Below are 24,582 nucleotides of genomic sequence, written 5' to 3' on the forward strand. Positions count from 1 at the left end.
TGGAAATACTCCTCCGTGCTGTTTTACCTCCCAGTGTCAGCGGAGGGAGTTATTGTTTCTGTCCAACTGAGGACACTGTGTGTGTGTGTGTGTGTGTGTGTGTGTGTGTGTGTGTGTGTATATACCCCCCAACACATCATCACCCCTGACCAGCTGGAAGTACCTCAGTCCATCTGGACCTGCACTGGTTCTGCTCCCTTGGTGTTTTTGAGTTGACAGGTATTGTTCACAGGTGATCCATCTATCTAGCAGACACAAGTACCACCTGACAGGAGTAACGCCTCAGCCCCTCATTTGTCCCATCAGTGACTGAATCTGTAGGCTGTTGCTTTAATTTCTGTGGCCTCGGGCCCGCGGTGACTCGCCACCGGTTCCATGTCGCAACGTATCAATGTGTGCAGCTTCAGCTCATGCTCCACCTGCTTACAACACCACACCTTCTCCATATGAACTTTATCAACGTACAGTGTCACTCATGGTGCCTGAGTGGGACTCAGTCTGGCCCAGCTGATGCAACACGTCGTAACCAATAACGTGCTGTAAGAGAATGTAACCCCGAGGCTGCTGGTGCCCATCAGGTTTATTGGAGGAATGAACACACGGACGCTGTCTGATCGATTAAAAATCAAAGTTTGGTTTCTCCTCTAAATGCTCCTGCTGTTCCTCAGCTGTGTAACAGCTTTGTTGGGCCTGAGAACAGGCTTGGGGTCACCTTTATTGAGATGACCGGCCGCATCGATCACCTGTCACAGGTATGGATAAGAGCAGGGATCAATGGAGCAGCCGTTTCCGTCTGAAGAACACTGAAGGGAAACAGCAACAGAGCTTGGTAACGGGGCGGCCCCTGGGGTCCAGCGCTAGCCTCTAGTCAGTGAGACTGAGAGCTCCTTTGCTGCGTTCACCTGGTCAGCTGCTCTATTGTGCTGCGTCCATCACCTGAGCAGGTACCAACCATGATCTCTTTGTATCATTTGCAACATGAAGATCATGCCTCTCACACCTCTGTGGTCATCCTGTAAGCTTTGAGCAGGAGCAACTGTCGCAGGTAAAGGAAGATGCTAAATTTTGTGAAGGACTCTGACGCTCCGTCCTCCCCAGTGTCAGACAAGACCATTGCTTTGTTTCTGTCCTATAAGAACAATTCATTAAAAAGTCATCAGATACACATTTAAGCAAAACAGTGCTTGCCTGGCTGAATATCGTACTGTTATACATTCATCCACCATGCGTGTCTCGCTGAGCAGACGAATCAGAGATGCTCATGAAGGCGCTGCCATCTTTATGTATTTTCTTCAACCAAACTCCGGCGCACTTGTATGACATCATCAATCAAACATTTCAGAGGTATTGCATCTTCTGAAGGTCAGAACATGGGCATAAACCCTTGTGATACGGAACACCACAACTGAATCAAAGTGTCAGGAACGACTGGTCAAATGTCACCTCTGCGTCACCCTGATATGTGACTGGAGCTGTTGCAGCAGAGCAAACCTCCCAGGACAGACGTCGTTCAGAGCTCTTGGCCTTGCAATGCAGCCAGATCTGCTGGTAGTGCTGCGTGATGACCCTGCTGGCCGGGCTCTAGGATCTGGTTCATAGTCTTTTGGCGCGCCTGCCTGACTTCTCACCTTCAGGAGCACCTGAGTGTGAGACCTTCGTCAGTGCAGGTGTTTACTTCTGGGTACCTGCTGGTTCAGCTACTGGTGGAGGTTTCAACGCCGGGACTCAGCTGGTATTGACTGTGGCACCCTCTGGCTTCTGGTTCAGTCCTCTTCTGTTCCTTCTGGCTGAAGTTGCCTTTCGGTTGCTGGCATGGCTGAGTTCAGACGCCTGCTCAGCAGCAGCTGCCCTGGTGACTTCAGCCTGTCCACGGAGACTTTCTGTGTTCCAGTAGGCCAGGTAAAGGTCAATCCTCTGTGCATCCGCTTTGTCCATGAGGGCTTTGGCTGTCTGGTTGGTCTGTTCAGCCAACTCAGCAGACATACACATGACAAATGTAGCAAAGATGTATGCAGTATCGTTGGTTGCAGTCCAGGTGGTGCAGCTGCCAGTGACCTGAGAGTGATTGCCCTTTGTTCGCTTGTGGTCAGACTCAGCGATCACCTGTCGACCACACAGGTATTGTTGGAACCTCTCACATCCACAGACCACTGCACAGAGTTCCCTCTCGATCAGTGCGTAGTTCTTTTCATATTACCGCAAATGAATGTGACTTCATGTTTGTAAATTCTCCCATAAAACCAGTGTTTTGCAACACTCCCATCACACACACACACACACACACACACACACACACACACACACACACACACACACACACACACACACACACACACACACACACACACACACTGAGAGGCACGCTCCTACAGAACTGACGCGGCCCATCAGAGTAAGAGCTCAGTGTATTCTCCTGATGCTGATTCATGTTCAGAGGCTCCCAGTGGGTCACTGCGATGCTTCTGTGCTTGTGAGAAATTCAACATGTCAAATACGCAGGGTTCCTCGGTAGATGGGTGGCTTTTATAGGGCACATTTATCCTCAATACTGTCGCCTCCATCCACACTCACACACTGCCATCGCCGCGCAAGGTGCCAACCAGCTGATCAGGAGGGCTTCAGTTGGCGCTTTGCTCAATGGCGACGCTACACGAGATGACAGCTTGCTGGGAAAAGCTTGTTCAGTCTGTCCTGTCCAGGGCTGCGTGAGGAGAGACCCGCTAGTTAGCTCAGCACAGGGAATGCTAGTGGATGGCCAGGTTAGCTTACCTCTAGTCCTGCCTGCTCAGCATCCAAAACCTGTATTTACTTCCTCCTGTGTACGTTTTTGTTTTTTTTGTTTTTTTTTGGGATCTGCAGCATCAGAGCTCTGGCAATGTTGGTTCACCTGGTGCACCTCTCTACAGGTGCTGGGGGTCCGTGTGGGTTCAGCGATGTCACCAAGCTTTGCTTTGCTGTATGACCGACTCGGACAGGAGATCACACTGACCCTGACAAAGAATCTGTGCCGGACATTCACCTTCACTCACAAAAGGCACTGGCATCCACTGAGGAGGAACTGAAAGAATTCCACAACTTCCTGAACGTCCAGAATCCTCACTTGATAGTAAAAATGCCATTAAAAGCCTTGTTTCAGGCAAAACCAGCAATACTGTTTTCCTGCTTAAATGCCCCCCCCCCCCCCCCCCCACCAACTTACCCATATTGGCAAAACCTCCAGCGCTCCAGAGCAGCATCAGGAGTAGGAGGAGCTGCATGGCCTTGAACCTGGCCAGCTACCACGCGAGACCTCCACCCTGGACTCCTGGTCCACCAGGGGACTAAATGATGAGACATTCACGTTGGATTTCAGAGTGACTGCAGACTGAAGTATTGAAGTATACAAGACATCATTGATGCACTTGGGTTTGATGTTTTGTCTCCTACCTGTATTCATTGTTCATGAGTATCATCTGATTACGATTCATGACAGGTAATACCATGTGATTGCATCATGTGACCATCTGTATCATGTGACTGGCCTTTTCATCTCAGATGGCGTCTCACCACTCTGTGACTGCCTGATGAGGAGCCCTCTGCTCTCCAACATGACCAGTTTCTCACAGTGGTGCGTTGATAGGTTGACTGAAGCCGCTGCAGTTTGTCAGCTCTTCTTCTCTGTTCTCTGGCTCTGGCTGCCTGGCGTCCCGGTGTCATCTGCCTCAAACGCTCCACTTCTCTTGTTCCGCTGCAGTGTTGCTGTCAGCCCCGTTGGCTGTCATGAACGCTGCTGCTGAGACAGCTCCTGGGTTCATGTGGTAGCCGCAGCGTTCTCTAACATCACGTCTGGACCAGAGCCGAGCAGCTCCTCATGCACAGGTTTCTGACCATTTCCTCACTGTCGAGAAAACTGCAGTCTTTCACAACTTCAGATCAGTTACAAACTGGCCTAAACGTTCACATTCCTTTTGTGTTTTTTGGTGGAATCCCATTGTGGCAAAATGAGGTTTGCTGTGTGTTTCAAGTGAGCTTCAATCCTGTCGTAAAGCATCTTTAGTACCTTTCTTTCTTCAGTTGTGTAACTTCGCATTTCCTCTCCTCTTTGTGCTAAGCTAACTAGCCTGGACCTGAGCTAGCTGATGCTAACACTTCCCATCCACTACCGGTCAGTGTGCTAAGCTAGCTGGTCTGGTTCTCTGTGGGTCTCAGCTTAGAGAGGAGAAGGGATGTTAACATACAATTTCTCAACCTGAAATGAATTCAGTGCCAATCTGAGAATGTGGCTCGGTGTGTCAGTAACCCAATGAAACCAATGGTTTCCCTCCTGCCAGTAAAATGAAATAAAGAACAAACTTTTTCGCAATTCCAGTGCAGCAAATGGCTTCTTCTGTCCTCTAATTCTGTGTCGTTCCTCATTCTTGGCCAGTGCCAGCAGAGATTCACTCCATCCTCCTGCGACCCTGCAGAGCAAACACGCCAAAGATGAATGGATGTCAGAAGCAGTTACAGTCGCCCAGGAGAGCGTGCGCTCGTCCACAGCACTGCTGCTGAGCACAACGCTACCACATCTGCTGCAACCCTGCCAGGACATGGAGTGCTTCTTCTTCTTCTCAGTGTATTTCTTTATTCATCATATCGGTCATGTTGTGATTGACAGTAAACCAGCACTGCAAGTAAAGCACGTGTTTGAAGAAGCTGATGATGGGAACTACACACGCTTACAAGCAGGCACTGATTTCTTTTTCAGACATCAGGAAAGACACCAAGCAGTTAGCAGCTCTTTTCCAGCCAAAGTTTCATTTTATTCTCTACGAGTTTTGCAGGTAGAGAGACAAATAACTTCAGTGGGAGACGGGACACACGGACAGAGAAGAGCTGGACAGAGGTCATCAGTTTCTCCTTTTTTTAGATTTGTCTTAATATATCCTCACAAAGTTATAGTCATAATAATCATAATGATGATAATAATGATAATAGTGATAATACTACTACTACTGCTTCTACTACTTATAATAATAATAATAATAATAGTGCTACTACTACTACTACTACTACTACTAATAATAATAATAATGATGATACTACTACTACTACTACTACTACTACTTATAATAATAATAATAATAATAATAATAATAATAATAAGGATGATGTCAGGCTAACTGAAGACACAAATTCCTTTCATTCATTTGCAGCTTCCGTCCCTGGGGGGCTCCTCCGCCAGCAGCTACGTCTCTGGTCCTCCTGCTCGCGGAGGGCGCGGGTTTAGGGAGCTGCTCCTCAGCCGCTGCCGCTGGTGTGCTCCTCTGGTGACGCTGGCACATGTCTGCAGCCTGCTGCCTCCACCCACGCAAACATGCCACTTCCATCACAACAATGACTGAGGCTGCTCTGTTCTGCATAATCAATATGTTACAATCCGCCGCCTGCCAGTGGGGACAGCATCCATCCAGGTGCTGGCGGCGGCGGCGGCGGCGGCTGCAGAAGGAGAGCAACTACCTCTAGGACCCAGAGCGCCTCCTCTCCGCTCTTTGTAGTTTTTGTGAGGAGACGAGGGAGACTGAGATGTGCTTCTTGCTTATCACGATTCACATCGAGCTTCTCGGCAGCTGAGGAGGCTGAAGGGGCCGTTTGACGCGGCAGCACCTCCACAGCTGCTTCTTTTTCGTTTCTTTTCTCTTTTTCATTTCTTTTCATCTCATTTCATTCCTGTTATTATTTCACACACACACACGCACAAACACACACGCGCACACACACACACACACACACACACACACACACACACACACATATATTTATGTGTATGATCTGGGGCACTATGAAAGCCCGTGGCTGTGGGTCTCCTGCCGGCTGGGACTATGATCCATCAGCTTTGTTCTCACGGATCTGCGCTCGTTGCGTCTCTGCTCTGAATTCTCCGTAACTTTGTTGCATCTTCGACGATTCCAGCTGCAGCAGGTACTTTCTGCACTTGAGGTGAGTAACGACCCCCCCCCCACGCGCACACACACACACACACACACACGCACGCACGCACGCACAAAAGAGCATTTGTTTCCGTTCACCGTCTGTCTCCCACATCTGCCCTCCATCCGCGGTGACGCTCTGCGTGCGCACCGGGACGCGGCAGCACGGAGCCGGATTGACTCGATCTAATATTTTTGGCAGGAGCCGTGAGTGGAGGCGTGGGCCGTGTCAGTGAATACTAATTACTGTCAGCTGCTGTCTCCGCTCCCTCTCCCTCCGCTCCGGCTCCCCGCGTTCCTGCGCGCACCAGCGGGACCCAGGAACACCGCCTGTGATGACTTGATTGGTCGTGTTTGCACCCACTGGCTTGTCATGCCGGCTAAAATGAGCCTCCGTTTATTGCAGTGGTCTTGCCGTGTAGGAGGTGAAGCAGCCATGTGGAGCGGCGAGTGCGCGTCTCTACCTCGCGTCTGCCTGGCGCTCGCAGCCCTGTGGACGAGCAGGTGAGTCTGGACCGGGAGACGCCTCGGGGCCGTGACGCGTCCCCGGGGACGGACAGGAGGCCCTCGATTGATCCTCTTTGGCTCTTTATCACGCTGGACTCATGATCCGCGGACAGTGCAGGGGGAAAAGACAGTTTAGCGCCTTAAGCCTCCTCAGTCCTGCCTCAGCCTGGAGGGCAGGCTGGTAATGAGCCGGCTGGGGAGAGTCCCCTGTCAAGATGTTCTCTTCCATCGTTTTAGATTTGGTTTATACTCAGAAATTCCAGTAATTATTCAGTACGTGACTGAACCAAAAGACCCATCTGGATTGAACACCACCTGGATCAAATCTGGTTTTTGGGCATCCAGAATGTATTCAGTTTGATTTTAGAGAGCCTGAACACAAAAGATTCACACATGAGTTTACTTGAGCCTAACTAGATGAAAGTGGTGGAAGCTGGTTTGACACCTTTTCCAATCAGATGTTCCTGCAAGGCAGCATTCAGACTGCAAACCGAAGTAAATTCATGTGTGAATCTTTTGTGTTCAGACTTTCTAAGATCAATCTGGATACAATCTAGATTTGCTAAAAAGCGCATTCATGCTGGCAGTGTGAACAAGGCCTTTGAAGTGGTTTGGAGTTGGATTCCCATCAGGTCTCTAAGGCCTCAGTCAGACTGCAGACGGATCTGTTTCCCACAGCACATGTTTTTGGTCCACACTGTTATTTGTGAGTGATGAATCAGATTTGTTGTGTGCAGATCTACAAGATACAAACCAACACAAAGAGCTGCTCGCGATGCCAAAGACGCTTTTAAATCCTGTTTGACTCCAGACTGAGACACAAACGTAGATGTGATCTTATTTGGTTCAGAACAGCTTTGATGTGGTCTGGTTAGAAATCTGATCCGATGTTTTTGTTTTGTTTGATTTGTTGTTTTGTTGTTCAGACTGTTTCAAATCAACTTGGATTGGCCAAAAATCTGATTTGGGCTGGTGGGCTGGACAAGGCAGTCTGGACGCTCAAATAGGATTACAGAGTGTCTCTGATGTCACTCAGCTAATTTCAGCATGAAAGATACCTGCCTAAAGTTTCTGGACACAACAACCCGACCTGTCCTGTCAGCACTTGCACGTAAGGGTGTGAAGAGTTTGAGGAGCAAACGCAGTCTGAACAAACAGCCCTAATCATCATAGCAGAACCTCAAACGGTCCTTTCCCTGACAGACAACGAGACGCATCGTGGTTCCACTGTAGTTGACAAGCAGCAGGGAAAGGCCTCCAACTCTGGAAAGTCCTTGATCCTCGACCGTGGGCCTACTGGCTGGATTTGAAGATGTCTCCCATCATCATCTGTTGACTTGGGCTCCATTATGATCCGAGACGATGACAGGAATCAAAAGTAGTGACGCTGTAGTTTTACACACTTACAGCAGTTCCTGCAGATCCATCTTTTAAACGTCCTCTTATCCTGAGCAGTGAAAGTGCACCCGTGCAACAATGTGCTGCCCTCAGCATGCTAATGTCACCCCTTCGTGGCAGAGGTGTCTTTGTATTATTACCCAGTATATCCTTTTGTAGTTTTGAGTGCATGAAGTGCACAGAAGTCTTAGATCTCACGCTTGAACTCAGGAAAATGGGAGCAAAAACATGTTCAACTTATATTGTTGTCCAGTGCGCTCAGAGTAGGAGTCTGGCAATGATCCTCCTAGGTTTTTCTGGGAGAGAACAGCACCACCTGCTCGCCAGGACACCCTTGCAGCCTGGGGAGCCATCATGCGCACAGAAATAAGAGGTTACTTATTATTTTTTAGTCTTCACTCCATTTCTATTGCTGAGACTTTAAGACACGCAAGCACTGTTTTATGGAACAAAAATGAGTCTTAGGGTCTCAAAACTCATTTAAGAAGTCAAGTAGCTTCACAATTTGCAACCCCTCCCCCCTCCCTCCGTCGGCTTGACTGTCCTCCACGTGGTGTTTTGACGTGTTTTCTTTTCTAATTGTGAATAATTTTCCAAATATGTAAAACCCAGCGTACTTCTCCAGACATGGCATTAGGGTTTGGCTCCCCCTCTGGACCAAAGACGTACTACAACCAGGGACAGCGTGTTTACAAACAGCCGCTCGTGTTAGAATGCAGCTAGCAACCACTGCTGTGCTTCAGAGGGTTGCATCACCAGTGAGGAGGCCATGTTCGTCCAGCGCTTAACTGGTGCTACTTGAGGGGTGTGGTCCAACCAGGGAGAAGGCCCAGCCTCATGTGATCAATGATTAAGATTATCATTAAACTGTATATTGGCCCCCCAGCTCGCAGGAGAACCTGTTCCTCACCTGGGGGCGGCTGCCAGTGGTGCTGGTGTCGAGCTGTAACATTGGACCTCGTCGGTCTTTACCATGAATCTTCAGCTCTGATTACATTTGCATATTCAGTTGCATTTTGGCTCCAAGATCAGATGCTGCACAAATGTTCTGTCTTGAACTGGGTCATCCATGTGGATGAGGAACAATGTGTGTGTGTGTGTGTGTGTGTGTGTGTGTGTGTGAAGGCTTGTATGGGGTCTCTGCCAGATAATAACGACCCCCTTTCCCTTCATAAATCAGACCCCTGGGGGAATTGGAGTTGAAATACAATATTTATACACAGTTTGATGATATTCCCCAAGCTGCTCATGTTATTAGTGTGTGTGTGTGTGTGTGTGTGTGTGTGTGTGTGTGTGTGTGTGTGTGTGTGTGTGTGTTGACCAGATCACTGCATGCTGATGCCACATCTGATGCCTTTAAAACCAACATCACCCTGTTCACCCGGATCCTGGACAGCCTGCTGGATGGGTATGATAACCGCCTGCGGCCGGGCCTCGGGGGTAAGAATGCGTCCACCTGCATGTTGGTTTCATGTGACATGGATTTGGTTTGTGGTCTCATTTTTGAAAGAGAACATGCAAATTCTCTGATCACAGCTTCTCAAATGTGAATATTTTCCAGTTCCAGTGAACAGAATGTCTTTGGGGTGAGGTCTGTAGTTTGGGGGCAGGGGGCCTGGACCAAGCTCTACCCCAGGGCCCTGGTTGTGATGGCAGGATCCGACTGGCGCTCACTGGGAGGGAAACACTGACACCATCTTGGGCTTTGGAAAATCGTGGTTATCATTCAGGATTTTTGACATTTGAAGCACGAACGATGAATCAGTTGAGGACTTAATAATGTTGGCTATCAGTGACTGATGAACGCAGCTCTCCTCCGTATGAGGTGATGCGGGCCCCCATTTAGACGTTTTGTGCTTCCCTATCTTCCAGGAAACTTCATGTGTCTTTGTTGACGGTTGATGGCTCATTCGGACTGAACACACCTCAATTAACAAAGCCATTTCTACCACACAGCCTCTCAGCAGCAAACCCCTCTGAATAGACAAAATATGTGCACACGACATTTAGGTGATGGAACGCTTCACTTCCTGGAAAGTCACAGCAGCCAATCGGCCACATTTAACCTCTCACAGGCCGGGTCTCTCCAGAGGTGCACTGATGTGCCCACTGACTTTGACAGGTTTTGCAAGTGTAGGTGCGGCTGTGACTCGTGCTGCTGTGTTTCTGCTGCACTTGGACTGCTTGAAGTGATGGAAATGGAGCACCAGGTATGAAGTGTCTTCATTCTTCGGTAGAATGAAGCATCACTTACTCATTTAGTCATTTATATCAGTCAACGTTCACAGACGGATATAAACATAACATTTTCAACTGTTAGAATTTGCACATGTGGATAAAAGTGAGCTTTCTTAAAGAAAGGAGATTGTTGAGCCTGAGACAGATAAAAAACATCTCCTCAAGTGGCCCTCGTCTGCTCCAGCGCTTCTCCCTTTGCCTCCGAACCTCCCATCATCCTCCATGTTTGGCATCTCATTTCCAGCTGGCCCCTCACCCCAGAGCCAGGCTCCCCCCTCAGGATTTTGGGTCATTTGAAATTCAAATTCCTGGGGCCATCAGCCCAGAAGCAGCCATATGGGGAACAGACCCACTTTGGCTAAGCAGCACTCTGATGGTACAACCGCACCTATAGTTACGTGTGTGTGTGTGTGTGTGTGTGTGTGTGTATACATATACATAAACTGTGTGTATGTATAGTTGTGTGTATATATATTGACTGGCTTGACATTATCTATTGTTAACTTATGTGATGTACCACACACACACTGGGTCACTGGGTTCTGTCGTGCAGCAGAAAAGAGGGAAATGACATCAGATGGGATTTTCCACGTTGCTGACACATTCGATCTGCGTGTCTCATCTGTGGAAAAAGGAACATGTTCAGGCTTGACTGGACTGTTATAAATGTTGCAGGACCTCAGTGCAGCTGCATGAAGTATAAAAACTTCTACATTTACTTTGATGTATGGGAAAATACATCCTTCTGTCAAGTATTTATCAACTACATAACCACAAACTTACAAGACAGAATACTACCACAACTGTATTTTGTTAACCCTGCAGCAACACTGCAACACATCTCAGTACTATGATCCCTATAAGACAGTCAGCACACAGTCCTAGAACACAGTCCTAGAACACAGTCAGCACACAGTCCTAGAACACAGTCCTAGGACACAGTCAGCACACAGTCCTAGAACACAGTCCTAGAACACAGTCAGCACACAGTCCTAGAACACAGTCAGCACACAGTCCTAGAACACAGTCCTAGAACACAGTCAGCACACAGTCCTAGAACACAGTCAGCACACAGTCCTAGAACACAGTCCTATAAGACAGTCAGCACACAGTCCTAGAACACAGTCCTAGAACACAGTCAGCACACAGTCCTAGAACACAGTCAGCACACAGTCCTAGAACACAGTCAGCACACAGTCCTAGAACACAGTCCTAGAACACAGTCAGCACACAGTCCTAGAACACAGTCAGCACACAGTCCTAGAACACAGTCCTAGAACACAGTCCTAGAACACAATCAGCACACAGTCCTAGAACACAGTCCTAGAACACAGTCAGCACACAGTCCTAGAACACAGTCCTAGAACACAGTCAGCACACAGTCCTAGAACACAGTCCTAGAACACAGTCAGCACACAGTCCTAGAACACAGTCAGCACACAGTCCTAGAACACAGTCCTAGAACACAGTCAGCACACAGTCCTAGAACACAGTCAACACACAGTCCTAGAACACAGTCCAAACAAAGGTGTTGCTGACAGCGCCACCATCACCACCCTCCATCTCTACGGACCCTCCTCACCTCATCTGGCCAGCGCTGAGGTGACGTTAGGAGAGTTCACAGTGGGATGCACTCTGCCTGACACACGCAGGTTCTGGCTGACCAATTAAACGCGGTTCAGCTGGTCCATCTGTGCCAGTTGATTCGGATTAAATGAAGAGCACGTGTTCATGAGGGTTCCTGCTGAATAAATGGACTTTAGGTATTGTCCTCGTTCCTATAACTGTCCTGACATCCCCCGGCATTAAAAGCACTCTGGTTGTTTTCAAAAGTGAACATGTACCTTCCCCAAGGGCTGTGCTCTCCTGGGTGCTCTGCTGTGAGAAAGCCTGATTTGGTTAGTTTTGCCTGTGACTTTGCTCCACTCATGCAGGACTGATGCGGTGGTGGATGTCGCTCTTTATGCTCTGTGTTCTTAGTGGAAAATAATAAATTCAGACCAAGGCAGAAAATTAGAAAAACTTTGTCTCTCGCCTATGTTTACTGGTGCACTGGCGACCCCAGGGACAGCTGGGATTGGCTCCAGCCCCCCGCAACCCTGAAACAGGATCAGCTTGACATGGATGGATGTTTGCTGATGTTATAGGAAATGCCGACAATGATAAGAAGTGACAGTTCTGCAAATGTCTTTTTCTATATGTTTCATTTAACAAATGGAGTAAAGTGAACCAATAGTTGATCTTCTCATGCACATTTATTGTGTTGAGCACTTGAGTGAAATCATGAATGTTCAGTAGGGAGGAAGAAACATTCCTATACCAGACGAAAGGTTCACGTGCTGCAGTGAAACACAGTCCTCACGACAGTTATCGTAGAAACGGGAGGACAAAACACCATCACCAGCTCTCAGTGGAAGCCAGTGAAGCTCAATGTCACCACAAGTTACAGCCTAGAATAAATCAACACGTCTCAGGCTCATCAGATATTCTGTGACAAAATGAGAAATTCACAGCGTTAAAGGAGTCGGGCCAGAAGAGAGATGCCCTCCTCTGTGCTGCCGCAGGGAGCTGAGAGCACAAACCATCCACTTCCAGTCATTGTGCTAAGCTAACTAGTGTGGGTCTCAGAGGAGGGAAGGAGCTCCGCCTTCTTGACTAACTCAGCTCCTTCAAGGTTCTGAAGGCGCTGGTTACTCAGCGTACCACATTGTGTGTATTTTTACAAGATGAATCCCTCAAAGTGCTGTTCACACTGATTTTACTGTCAGGTGTCTCGTGCGTCTCCACAAAGAACATTTCTCTTTAAATAAATCAAGCAGCTAATTGACGCCCCTGAAAAAAATCCCGCCATTTTAAATCAGCTGCATTATCACAGAGAAGCTGCCACACGCCTGCAACCTGCCACTTTCTTCTGATCTACATGACCTCCTCGGTCAGAGAGCTCTTTCATAATAGGCTTTGTTAGGGACGCGGGGCTGCCTCACCATGCATGAGAGCACTTCCCTCAGCAGTCATGATCTCTTTAGATTGTACGTGGGTTGCTGTTTGCTGTGTAGTACAGAGTGTAGAGTAAAAGTGAAAGCTTTTTAAACTGACCGAGCGTAAGAGATCGAGCTTCAGTAATTATTGAAAGAGACCGAGTGAAGAGGAAGCAAATGGACCTGATGCAGCGGCACTGATGCAGGTGCACATGATCGCTTGAGCAGGAAGCATATGAGGCTTTGCTCTTGCTGTCTGTCACATTGGCGTGAACATTTAGGACAAATCTCAAAGTCTTAACTTGCGTGTCACTGGGGCTGGTCAAGTGTAGTGTTGCAGGTTGTAAACAAATGCACATTCAAACAGCTGTTCCTGCTGAGATGGGTTGAAGTTCATGACAATATTACATCTTCAAATGTGCTGCGTGAAGGACTGGTCGTCCTGCCGGTACCAGAAATGTGAGCAGACGTTTGTGTGTCTGTGTCTGGGTAGGAAGCAGGGAGGGGGTGTGGCTTGCACATTTTAAAATTATTTTTATTTTAAGGAAGCAAAGTTGGAATGGGCTGTCTTGCGTCCGCACCCTTTCCCCAGGGGCACTGAGCTTCACCAACAAATGTTTACAACACTTAGAACATTGGGTTCTACGTTCTATTTGTATTAAGCATAAGCACATTTGAACAGGATCAGGCTGCGATGGATTCCCTTGACCTTTGAACGGGACTCTCAGCAGTTGTGGAACGTGTTCATATGTAGATGCTGAGGACTTTCTAGCAGTTGAGGGTTTGGTTTTCCTCATCATGATGTCATGATCTCCGCGCTGACAACGGTGGGCCAGTTTCCTGTAGCTGAGAGCAGAGCCACCACCCGGCAGGGTAAATATGACTGTGTTCAGCTGCACGGAGCTCTGAGGAGGGAGGAAACAGGCACCGTTCTTTGATATTTGTTTTCTCTCTAAAACAAGGAGCTATTGTTCGCACTTGTGCTGCGCTCTCTACGAGTTCGAGTGAGAGAGAGAGAAATCCGTTTCTCCTTGTGCTGCCACATTTGGATGCTTGAGCTTCCCTGAGTGATGTTTAGGAAGCTGCTTCTGGTCCAAAATTCAACCTACACCAGTAAAAGGTGGAAAAGTGACACCTCCCGCTGACAGTGAGAGTGGACTTTCTAGAGCAGTGAGAGACGTCTGACCAGCAGTCACACGCGTCACATGACAACTGGAGCCTATCCTGCCTTCCTTTGGTCACCGCTCCATCGTAGGGTCTCTTACGGGAGAGCAAATTTATTTCATGCAATGATTGATTAGTGAGAAGGTGTATTTTTGAGCTATGCTAACTATCTGCTGCTGACAGTTTAAGATTGAATGGACACTCCGTTCTAACAATGGTCAAATCAAACTCCCAGAGAGAACCAGAGAATGAGCTTGATGACCGAATGTAGGGATGATGAGATGAGATGAAGAAGTCCTCATTAGAAGCGCCTCACTCTCCTGAGCCTCAGAGTTTGAGATGGTGAAGAGCCACAGCCTGTGGCTAGCTGGCTAGCCTGAGTGTTGCTAACAGTTAGGGACTGATTGATGGGTGGATGTCACAGTCATGCTGTTTAAAGTAGAGAACTGCGGCTCAGACTAAGTGGCTCATACTTCTCACATTCAAGAAAACTCAGTGGAGTGTGTACCTGAAACATCCATCCATCCATCTATCATCCATCCATCCATACATCCATCCATCCATCATCCATCCCTCCATCCGTCCATCTATCATCCATCCATCCATCCATTTATCATCCATCCATCCATCCATTTATCATCCATCCATCCATCCATTTATCATCCATCCATCTATCTATCATCCATCCATCCATCATCCATCCCTCCCTCCATTCATCCCTCCCTCCATCCATCCATCATCCATCCCTCCCTCCATCCATCCCTCCATGTTCTCCCTCTTCTCCTGTTCAGGGTGGTGGGGGTGGAGCCTATCCCAGCAGCCTTCCCCCTGGACAGGTCACCAGTCCATGTCAGGGCCAACACATAGAGACAGACAACCATTGGCTCTCCCAGCCACGCCTACGGTCAATTTAGAGTCTGGATTAACCTGGTCCCCTCTTGATGTCTTTGGACTGTGGAGGAAGCTGGAGTACCAGAGAGAACCCAGCAGGAACAGGGAGAACATGGAGACTCACACAGAAAGACCCCGTGCTGCAGCCGGGGCTCCACCCACAACCTTCTTGATGGGGGGCCACAGGGAGGACCACTGCTCCACCAGGGTGCTCTCAAACATAAAGAAATGAATTTGAATTTTTAGCTGTGCAAGTGTTTTGTGAAATAGGTGACCAATCAGGACCAGAAGGTGGAATGTTCTCACCTCCAGCCTCACAGCCCTTTAGCAGCCTGCTTGTGTGTGTCTGGTGTGCGTCTTGTTTGTCTGTCTTGTACATCTTGAGTGTGTCTCTTGTGTGTCTCGTGTGAGTGTCTCACCTGTGTTGTGTGTCTGCTCTCGTCTCCAGACCGAGTCACCGAGGTGAAGACCAACATCTACGTCACCAGCTTTGGACCCGTCTCAGACACAGACATGGTGAGAACTCACACATGTCCCACATTTACCACTCAAGGGGATTTATTCTACCAGAACAAGACAGAACTATACACACGCACACACACACACACACACACCACACACACACACATCACTTCTCTTTTCGTTTACTGTTGGTTGTTTATTACTTCTCAATGATGAGTCTAATGTTTGTAAACAAAGGAATCGTTCTCCAACACCTGGGTAGAACCTCACCTGCGGTCAGACAAGAGGCAACATCATGACATCATCTCAGTACACATCCAGATCAAAAATTAGACATCATTCGGTGATGTCGGAGCCACTGATTGATTGATTAATGAGGTTATTGATTTTGTGATGGGTAAGGTGATTGATTGGTGAGGCGATTGATTGGTGAGGTGATTGATTGGTGAGGCGATTGATTGGTGAGGTGATTGATTGGTGAGGCGATTGATTGGTGAGGTGAGCCCTGGTGTCCTGGTGCTGATGACTTATGACTTGATCTCTCAGGTTCACTAATCTGTGGCCACAAGTTACCACTGTCCCCCCAGTCTGCTCATTCTGTATATTTCAATGTTTCATTTTGTGGCCAACATTCACTTTGCTTTCAACGCCATCTCTCTCTTGATTGCTCTTGAATGGCGGCTGCAGGGTTCTGAAATTCAGCAAAGGAAACAAACCTTTTCACTCTCTTTACTTGCTCTTTTGTTCAGTTCCAGTTATTAGAACTGGAATCTTATTTATTACCTGTGACTGATCTCATCATGAATCATTTGCCAGTAATGAGTTCTGCTGGGTCGGACCGGCTGGGAGCAGGCAGCAGCCAATCAGCACCTCCTCACGGCGCCTACCAGAGCACTCGCCTCCCCCCCTCTAATGCTCTTGAAAACTGACTCATGGTCAATCAGGGCTTTTCAAGGCCAAAGTGACCCCAGATTCAAACAAGGTGATGATGATTGGTTCACTAGACCTTGTAAAGTGAGTGATCGTAAAAGTCCCCTCTGTCTCAGCCCGGGGGGTCTCAGTCACGCTGCCACATCTGGACAGGTTGACTCTGTTCCTCCTCCAGAACTGCTCAAACTCTGCCAGGTAACACCTGGACCAGGTGAGAACCCCCCTTCTCATGTCCAGACACCAGTCCTCCCCTAGATGAGATCTGGGCTTTGATGTTCTGCTCCAGAATGCTGACCTGGATGTCTCAGAACCATGTCTGCGTGTTTACCTGGAAAAAGAATCTCCTCCAGTGTTGCATTTCTCTTGCTGACTGGATCGGATCGTCCTCCAGGTTTTGTTGCATCATCGGACCCTGAACCTGTGCGTGCCCTCCAGGCAGCTGGGAACCGTCCCGCAGCGTGATTCCATCACCACCAGCTGGACACTATGTGTTTTTTGGTCATGTGCAGCTTTTGGTATTGGCCAATCACAGCGTCTCATCTGATGGTCAGAAAGATGAGCTGAAGCATGGACCTCCTCAGCTGTCTCAGGTGTCCCTCAGGTAGTGAGGACGGCCGCCGGACCCACACTGACACACCTGCCATAGTCCCTCGTGCCCCCATGATGTAGTTAACGGAACTCATGTTCAGGTGCTGGGACATTTGGGGTCTGAAGGGTTCCTCTGTCTTCATGAACCAAAGATGGACCTTCCCACTCAGGTGACCTCAGGTGATCTCTAGCCCCCTTAACTGGCTTGACTTCTTTAAACAAGGTGAATACTTTTGCAGTTACTTATTTGACATGATAGCTTTTCAGTTAATTGGTTAATTTTAATAATTACTTGGTATGAATCTGTTTTCACTTTGATGTTGAAAGGGTTTTTTTTCTAATTTTTTTGTCCAAAAGGCCAAATTTTATTGACCATGATTCAATTTTTAAAAGCAATAAAGAATTAAAACTCGGAAAACATTAAAGGGGGTGAAAGCTTTTTATAGGGCCTGTAGAAATGTCATTAATTACATGTCAGGTCAGTGCCGCCCGCAGCAGGCCACATCAGAACATCTCAGTTCCACAGCATTCCCACATTTCTACAATTCCACAATTTGACAGTTTCTTTGGCAGATGCTTTCGTCCAAAGCAACACACAGCACAAGTTGCTGCACTCTTTGTCGCATTAAATTTCTGTATTTATTTGCACCACCTCCAAAACTGTTCATTCAATTTCAGCTGCCACTTATCAGTTCTGAGTCGGTCCTGGAGACAGGTGCATGAGCGCTGCAGGCAGAGTGTGGTGGTGTGCTGGTGGTGAGGCTGCAGACCTCAGACCAGTTTACAGGAACAGACTAAGAAGCAGGGGACCTGGAGAGTCCTGACTCTGGAGGCTTGGAGGCCTTTACAAAAGTCTACTGATGCTTTTGGAGGAAAAGAGCTCACATGTTGTGTTGCCTCCAAACACAATTATAACACAACACATGAGTAAAGCAGTACAAGTACTGCATCAGAACCAGTACTTGAGGATGTGACGTGTACCAGAGAGTCGGGGAATGAGACCTGAAGAAAAAGTGAGTCTGGACCAATGAGGGTCTTCCTTCTATGTTCCTGTGTAGAAACACGTGTGTTGTTGGCCTACATGCTTCTGACACGTCCATGTTACATGCTTGTGGGACCACAAGTGTTTGTGTAGCGTCGTGGTTGCTGCGTGACAACAGCGTAGACGTGTAATCGCTGTGGAAGCACGTCACCGTCACCGTCACGCTGATGCAGATCAGCTCCAGCTCCCACCATGACGAAGGTCCCGATGGCAGAGCGGCGCCGTTGTAGACTCAGAACAACAAGATGGCCGCCCAAGCCTTGTTTAGTTTAAAACTACCAGACAAAAAAATTCTAGCTACAAAATGAAGAACTCTCCATCCAGCTGGGTCCACTTGCCTCCTCATTGTGCGGATGAGTCGGTATGACACATCACATGACCTCAGAAGTAATTAGCAACACACAAGCTGTGTGAGTAATTGCTGTGTGTGCAGAAGGATAGATGCTCCCCGTTAGCTTCAAGCTAAATGTACATTGCTGGCTCTTCCTGCATTCTGGAGACACTAAAAGTGTTGCAGGAGGGAAAATCATCTGAGCAGCTGAATACTGCTGTTAGCGAGTACTTGGAAGGTGTTGGGTGTCGGCTCAACCCTGTCAGATGGCTGTCGTTACTGTCATGCTGGATTCCTCTCAGCTCTTCTCTACTGGCGAAGCGATTTACTTAATCTTGATCAACTGATCAAATCTTCCCTGTCAGACATGCTTGCTGCTCATCAGCTGAACAAAGCCCAGCCCCACAAACACAACACACAACTTGTACAGGAGGATCCGTTAAGAGCTTCGAAGCCCTTGACGCATCTCAGGAGTCTGGCATTGACTGGCCCATCTCACTGTCCCGATATCTACACGCCCAAGGCTGTAGCACCAGAAAAAATAGGGAGGAATTTACCTCCCCCTATCTTGCTGAGTGAATCTCTCTCTCTCTCTCACACACACACAAACACTCACACACACACGCAGTGCTTTCTGCATGATATGTCTTCTTGTGTGTGGTTTCTTTTGACAACAGAGAATTGTAGGTCAAGGGGTTGCCTTGGTCTTGGTCGGGGGGGGGGGGGGTAGGTGCAGTCATGTGGTCATCAACAGCAAGTGTAGGGAACCCACTAATCCAGCTCCTCTGCCCTCAGGAGTACACTATAGATGTTTTCTTCAGGCAAAGCTGGAAGGACGAGAGGTTGAAATTTCATGGGCCAATGAATATTTTGCCCCTCAACAACCTGATGGCGAGTAAAATCTGGACCCCGGACACCTTCTTCCACAACGGAAAAAAGTCTGTGGCTCATAATATGACCATGCCCAACAAGCTGCTGAGGATCCAGGATGATGGCACGTTGCTGTACACCATGAGGTACGCAGCACAACACATGATGACCAGAACAAAACAAATGAAATGAGGTTACAGCCAGTTTAATGACTGAGCCCAGTAACTGGGAACCAGTGGCTGGACCACACCATCCCCCCACAGGTGCAAACACAGTGATTGGAATGTTACAAAGGTGTTATCTCACAATTGATATTTGTTGCTTTACAAGAAGTGAGATCACACCGGTAAAGCATGTGATGGTGAAAGTGTGACCAGTGGTGACACAAGATCCAGTGGTTGAGCAGCATTTCTTCATCTCTCATTGGAAGAAGCCACACGCTGCAGCGGCTCATCAAAACACATTCCCAGCCTCGTCTGCTGGGCGCCACTGCACCTTGGTCCCTACTGGTCAGAGTGAAGACGAGCCATGTGGTCAGGAGGCATGTCAGAGTGGACGCTAGACCCGTGCATGGAGGGTTTCTGGAGAAATGCATGTTTGTTGTTTACTCTTCATGCATCTGTTGAGTCCTGCTTTGTTTTTCCTTTTATCGCCACCTGGATGCAGGTTGACTGTACATGCAGAGTGTCCCATGCATCTGGAGGATTTTCCAATGGATTTCCATTCCTGCCCACTTAAATTTGGCAGCTGTGAGTAATAAAGAAATGATGATGGTGATGATGATGGTGATGGTGATGGTGATGATGATGATGGTGATATGACGATGGTGATGGTGATGGTGATGATGGTGCTGGTGATGGTGATGGTGATGATGATGATGATGATGATGATGATGGTGACGATGGTGATGATGGTGATGATGGAGATGTGATGATGATGGTGATGATGGTGATGATGATGATGATGGTGACGATGGTGATGATGGAGATGTGATGATGATGGTGATGATGGTGATGGTGATGATGATGATGATGATGGTGATGATGATGGTGACGATGGTGATGATGGTGATGATGGAGATATGATGATGGTGATGATGATGGTGACGATGGTGATGATGATTGTGATGATGGAGATATGATGATGGTGATGATGATGGTGACGATGGTGATGATGATGGTGATGATGATGATGATGGTGATGATGGTGATGGTGATGATGGTGGTGATTATGATGATGGTGACGATGGTGATGATGGTGGTGATATGATGATGATGGTGACCATGGTGATGATGGTGACGATAGTGTAGATGGTGATGATGGTGATGATGATGATGATGGTGATGATGGTGATGGTGATATGATGATGATGGTGATATGATGATGGTGATGATGGTGATGGTGATGATGGTGATGATGATGATGGTGATATGATGATGATGATGGTGATGATGATGGTGATATGATGATGATGATGGTGATGGTGATGGTGATATGATGATGGTGATGGTGGTGATGATGATGGTGATATGATGATGGTGATGATGATGATGGTGATGGTGGTGATGATGATGATTGTGATGATGGTGATGTTGATGATGGTGATGACTGTGATGTTGATGATGATGGTGATGATGATGGTGATGGTGATGATGGTGATGATGATGATGATGGTGATATGATGATGGTGATGGTGATGGTGGTGATGGTGATGGTGATGATGATTATGGTGATGGTTATGATGATGATGGTGATGGTTATGATGGTGATGTTGGTGATGATGATGGTGATGATGGTGATGGTGGTGGTGGTGGTGGTGATGGTGATGATGATGTGACGATGGTGATGATGGTGATATGATGATGGTGACGATAGTGACGATGGTGAAGATGATGGTGACGATGGTGATGATGGTGATGATGGTGATGGTGATGATGATGGTGATTATGATGATGTGATGATGATGATGGTGGTGATGATGATGATGGTGATGACGGTGATGATGGTGATGATGATGATGATGGTGATATGATGATGGTGGTGGTGGTGATGATAATGATGATGGTGATGGTGATGATGATAGTGATGATGGTGACATGATGATGGTGATGATGGTGATGATGATGATGGTGATATGATTATGGTGATGTTGATGATGGTGATGGTGATGATGGTGATGGTGGTGATATGATGATGGTGATGATGATGGTGACGATGGTGATGATGGTGATGATGGTGATATGATGATGGTGATGATGATGGTGACGATGGTGATGATGGTGATATGATGATGTGATGATGATGGTGACGATGGTGATATGATGATGGTGATGATGGTGACGATAGTGACGATGGTGATGATGATGGTGATGATGATGGTGATGATGGTGATATGATGATGGTGATGATGGTGATGATGATGATGGTGATGATGATGATGGTGATGTTGATGATGGTGATGGTGATGGTTATGATGGTGATGGTGATGTTGATGGTGGTGGTGGTGATGATAATGATGATGGTGATGGTGATGATGATAGTGATGATGGTGACATGATGATGGTGATGATGGTGATGATGATGATGGTGATATGATGATGGTGATGTTGATGATGGTGATGGTGATGGTTATGATGGTGATGTTGGTGATGGTGATGTTGGTGATGGTGATGGTGATGATGGTGATGATGGTGATGATGATGATGGTGATGATGATGATGGTGATGTTGATGGTGGTGGTGGTGATGATAATGATGATGGTGATGGTGATGATGATAGTGATGATGGTGACATGATGATGGTGATGATGGTGATGATGATGATGGTGATATGATGATGGTGATGTTGATGATGGTGATGGTGATGGTTATGATGGTGATGTTGGTGATGGTGATGTTGGTGATGGTGATGGTGATGATGGTGATGGTGGTGGTGGTGGTGGTGATGGTGATGATGATGTGACGATGGTGATGATGGTGATATGATGATGGTGACGATAGTGACGATGGTGAAGATGATGGTGACGATGGTGATGATGGTGATGATGGTGATGGTGATGATGATGGTGATTATGATGATGGTGATGATGATGATGGTGGTGATGATGATGATGGTGATGACGGTGATGATGGTGATGATGATGATGATGGTGATATGATGATGGTGGTGGTGGTGATGATAATGATGATGGTGATGGTGATGATGATAGTGATGATGGTGAAATGATGATGGTGATGATGGTGATGATGATGATGGTGATATGATGATGGTGATATGATGATGGTGATGTTGATGATGGTGATGGTGATGATGGTGATGGTGGTGATATGATGATGGTGATGATGATGGTGACGATGGTGATGATGGTGATGATGGTGATATGATGATGGTGATGATGATAGTGACGATGGTGACGATGGTGATATGATGATGGTGATGATGGTGACGATAGTGACGATGGTGATGATGATGGTGATGATGATGGTGAAGATGGTGATGATGGTGATGGTGATGGTGATGATGGTGATGATGATGGTGATGGTGATGATGATGGTGATATGATGATGGTGATGATGATGGTGATGATGGTGACGATAGAGACGATGGTGAAGCTGATGTTGACGATGATGACGATGGTGATGACGGTGATGATGGTGATGATGATGGTGACGATGGTGATGACGGTGATGATGGTGATGATGGTGATGGTGATGGTGATGATGGTGATGATGGTGATGGTGATATGATGATGGTGATGGTGGTGATGATGATGATGATGATGGTGATATGATGATGGTGATGATGATGGTGACGATGGTGGTGATGGTGATGATGATGATGATGATGGTGATGACAGTGATAGTGGTGATGGTGATGGTGGTGATGATGATGATTGTGATGACTCTGATGTTGATGATGGTGATGGTTATGATGGTGGTGATGGTGGTGATGGTGATGATGGTGATGGTGATGATGGTGATGGTTATGATGGTGATGATGGTGATGGTGATGATGGTGATGTTGATGATGTTGATGATGGTGATGATGGTGATGGTGATGGTGATGATGGTGATGGTGGTGATGGTGGTGATGGTGGTGATGGTGATGATGGTGATGGTAATGGTGATGATGGTGATGGTGATGATGATGATGATGATGGTGATGGTTATGATGGTGATGGTTATGATGGTGATGGTGATGATGATGATGGTGATGGTTATGATGGTGATGATGGTGATGTTGATGATGGTGATGATGGTGATGGTGATGGTGATGATGGTGATGGTTATGATGGTGGTGATGGTGGTGATGGTGGTGATGGTGATGGTAATGGTGATGATGGTGATGGTGATGATGATGATGATGATTATGATGGTAATGGTCAAATTTTACATTTTAATTTGTTTAAATTGAAAAACATAATTTATTAAATAGTCAAACACAAACATGAGTGCGTCAGCATGGCGGGGGGGGGGGGGTGCGTATTCACTCCACAGCCAACACCCTGTGGGAGGTTTCCGTCTGTTTTATGTTCCCTGACTGTGTTTTACTGCCAGCACAGGAGCTGCTAAATCAACTCAACCAGGAAGGACATAAGAATCAGCAAATCACGCCTGAAACGCCCTCATGTTGTGTTCGTGTCATATTTCTGGAAGCACAAGCGCATCAGCTGGGTTGTACCCTAAATAAGCAATTTTGAAGAAAGCTTTCAATTCTGCCGTCAGTAGGGACAGATTTGCATTGAACAGTGGAACTTTTCATTTGTGTCATGAAATTATTTCTAAAAAATTATCAATAACAGCAGTGAGTCCTCCATGAGCTCATCCTCATCTCTGTGGTAGATGCCTACACCATCTCAGAGGTGACTTACGCCTGGACTCGGAACGCCTCGGACTCTGTAGTGGTGGAAGGAGAAAGCTCCCGCCTGAACCAGTACGACCTGCTTGGACAAACAGTGGGGCAGGAGACCATAAAATCAAGCACAGGTAAGGTTTGCTGGGATGAGGCCGAGTCTCCTTCACCCTCATCCAGAGGAATGTTCCAAATAAGATCCCCCTTCATCAACAGCAGATCTCTTTCATTTTCTCATGCTTTTTTAAGTCTCTTCCAGAGAAACAGCCTCTCTCTGCTCTCGTCCTGTTTTGGTTTTCTTTCTCATTACACCAATATTTATCCATCTCTTGAAGTAACCAGAAGATCCAAAAGAAAAGTTGATGGGTCTATCAATCATCATCA

At 47.2% G+C, this 24,582-nt stretch overlaps 1 protein-coding gene across 3 annotated transcripts in view; it reads left to right on the forward strand.

Annotated features, from left to right (window-relative positions):
• Positions 1 to 5,505: 5,505 nt before the first annotated feature.
• The window catches only part of gabra2b (gamma-aminobutyric acid type A receptor subunit alpha2b), a 33,693-nt gene continuing 14,616 nt past the window's right edge, over positions 5,506 to 24,582 (forward strand). The window contains exons 1-7 of one of the 3 annotated variants that reach the window (XM_086222898.1): positions 5,506 to 5,940; positions 6,355 to 6,452; positions 9,178 to 9,293; positions 15,573 to 15,640; positions 19,273 to 19,493; positions 20,014 to 20,096; positions 24,189 to 24,332. In XM_086222898.1, the coding sequence (XP_086079024.1) occupies positions 6,385 to 6,452; positions 9,178 to 9,293; positions 15,573 to 15,640; positions 19,273 to 19,493; positions 20,014 to 20,096; positions 24,189 to 24,332 (700 nt within the window). In that variant the 5' untranslated portion in view covers positions 5,506 to 5,940; positions 6,355 to 6,384. Of the gene's footprint in view, positions 5,959 to 6,060; positions 6,453 to 9,177; positions 9,294 to 15,572; positions 15,641 to 19,272; positions 19,494 to 20,013; positions 20,097 to 24,188; positions 24,333 to 24,582 lie in introns of those variants that run through there. The other 2 variants (XM_086222897.1, XM_086222896.1) reach the window with 2 other exon arrangements.

The sequence above is a fragment of the Aulostomus chinensis genome, chromosome 13 (genome assembly GCF_037954235.1).
Source record: "Aulostomus chinensis isolate RoL2024-O1b breed Wild chromosome 13, RoL_Achi_v1.0, whole genome shotgun sequence".
Lineage (NCBI taxonomy): Eukaryota > Metazoa > Chordata > Actinopteri > Syngnathiformes > Aulostomidae > Aulostomus > Aulostomus chinensis.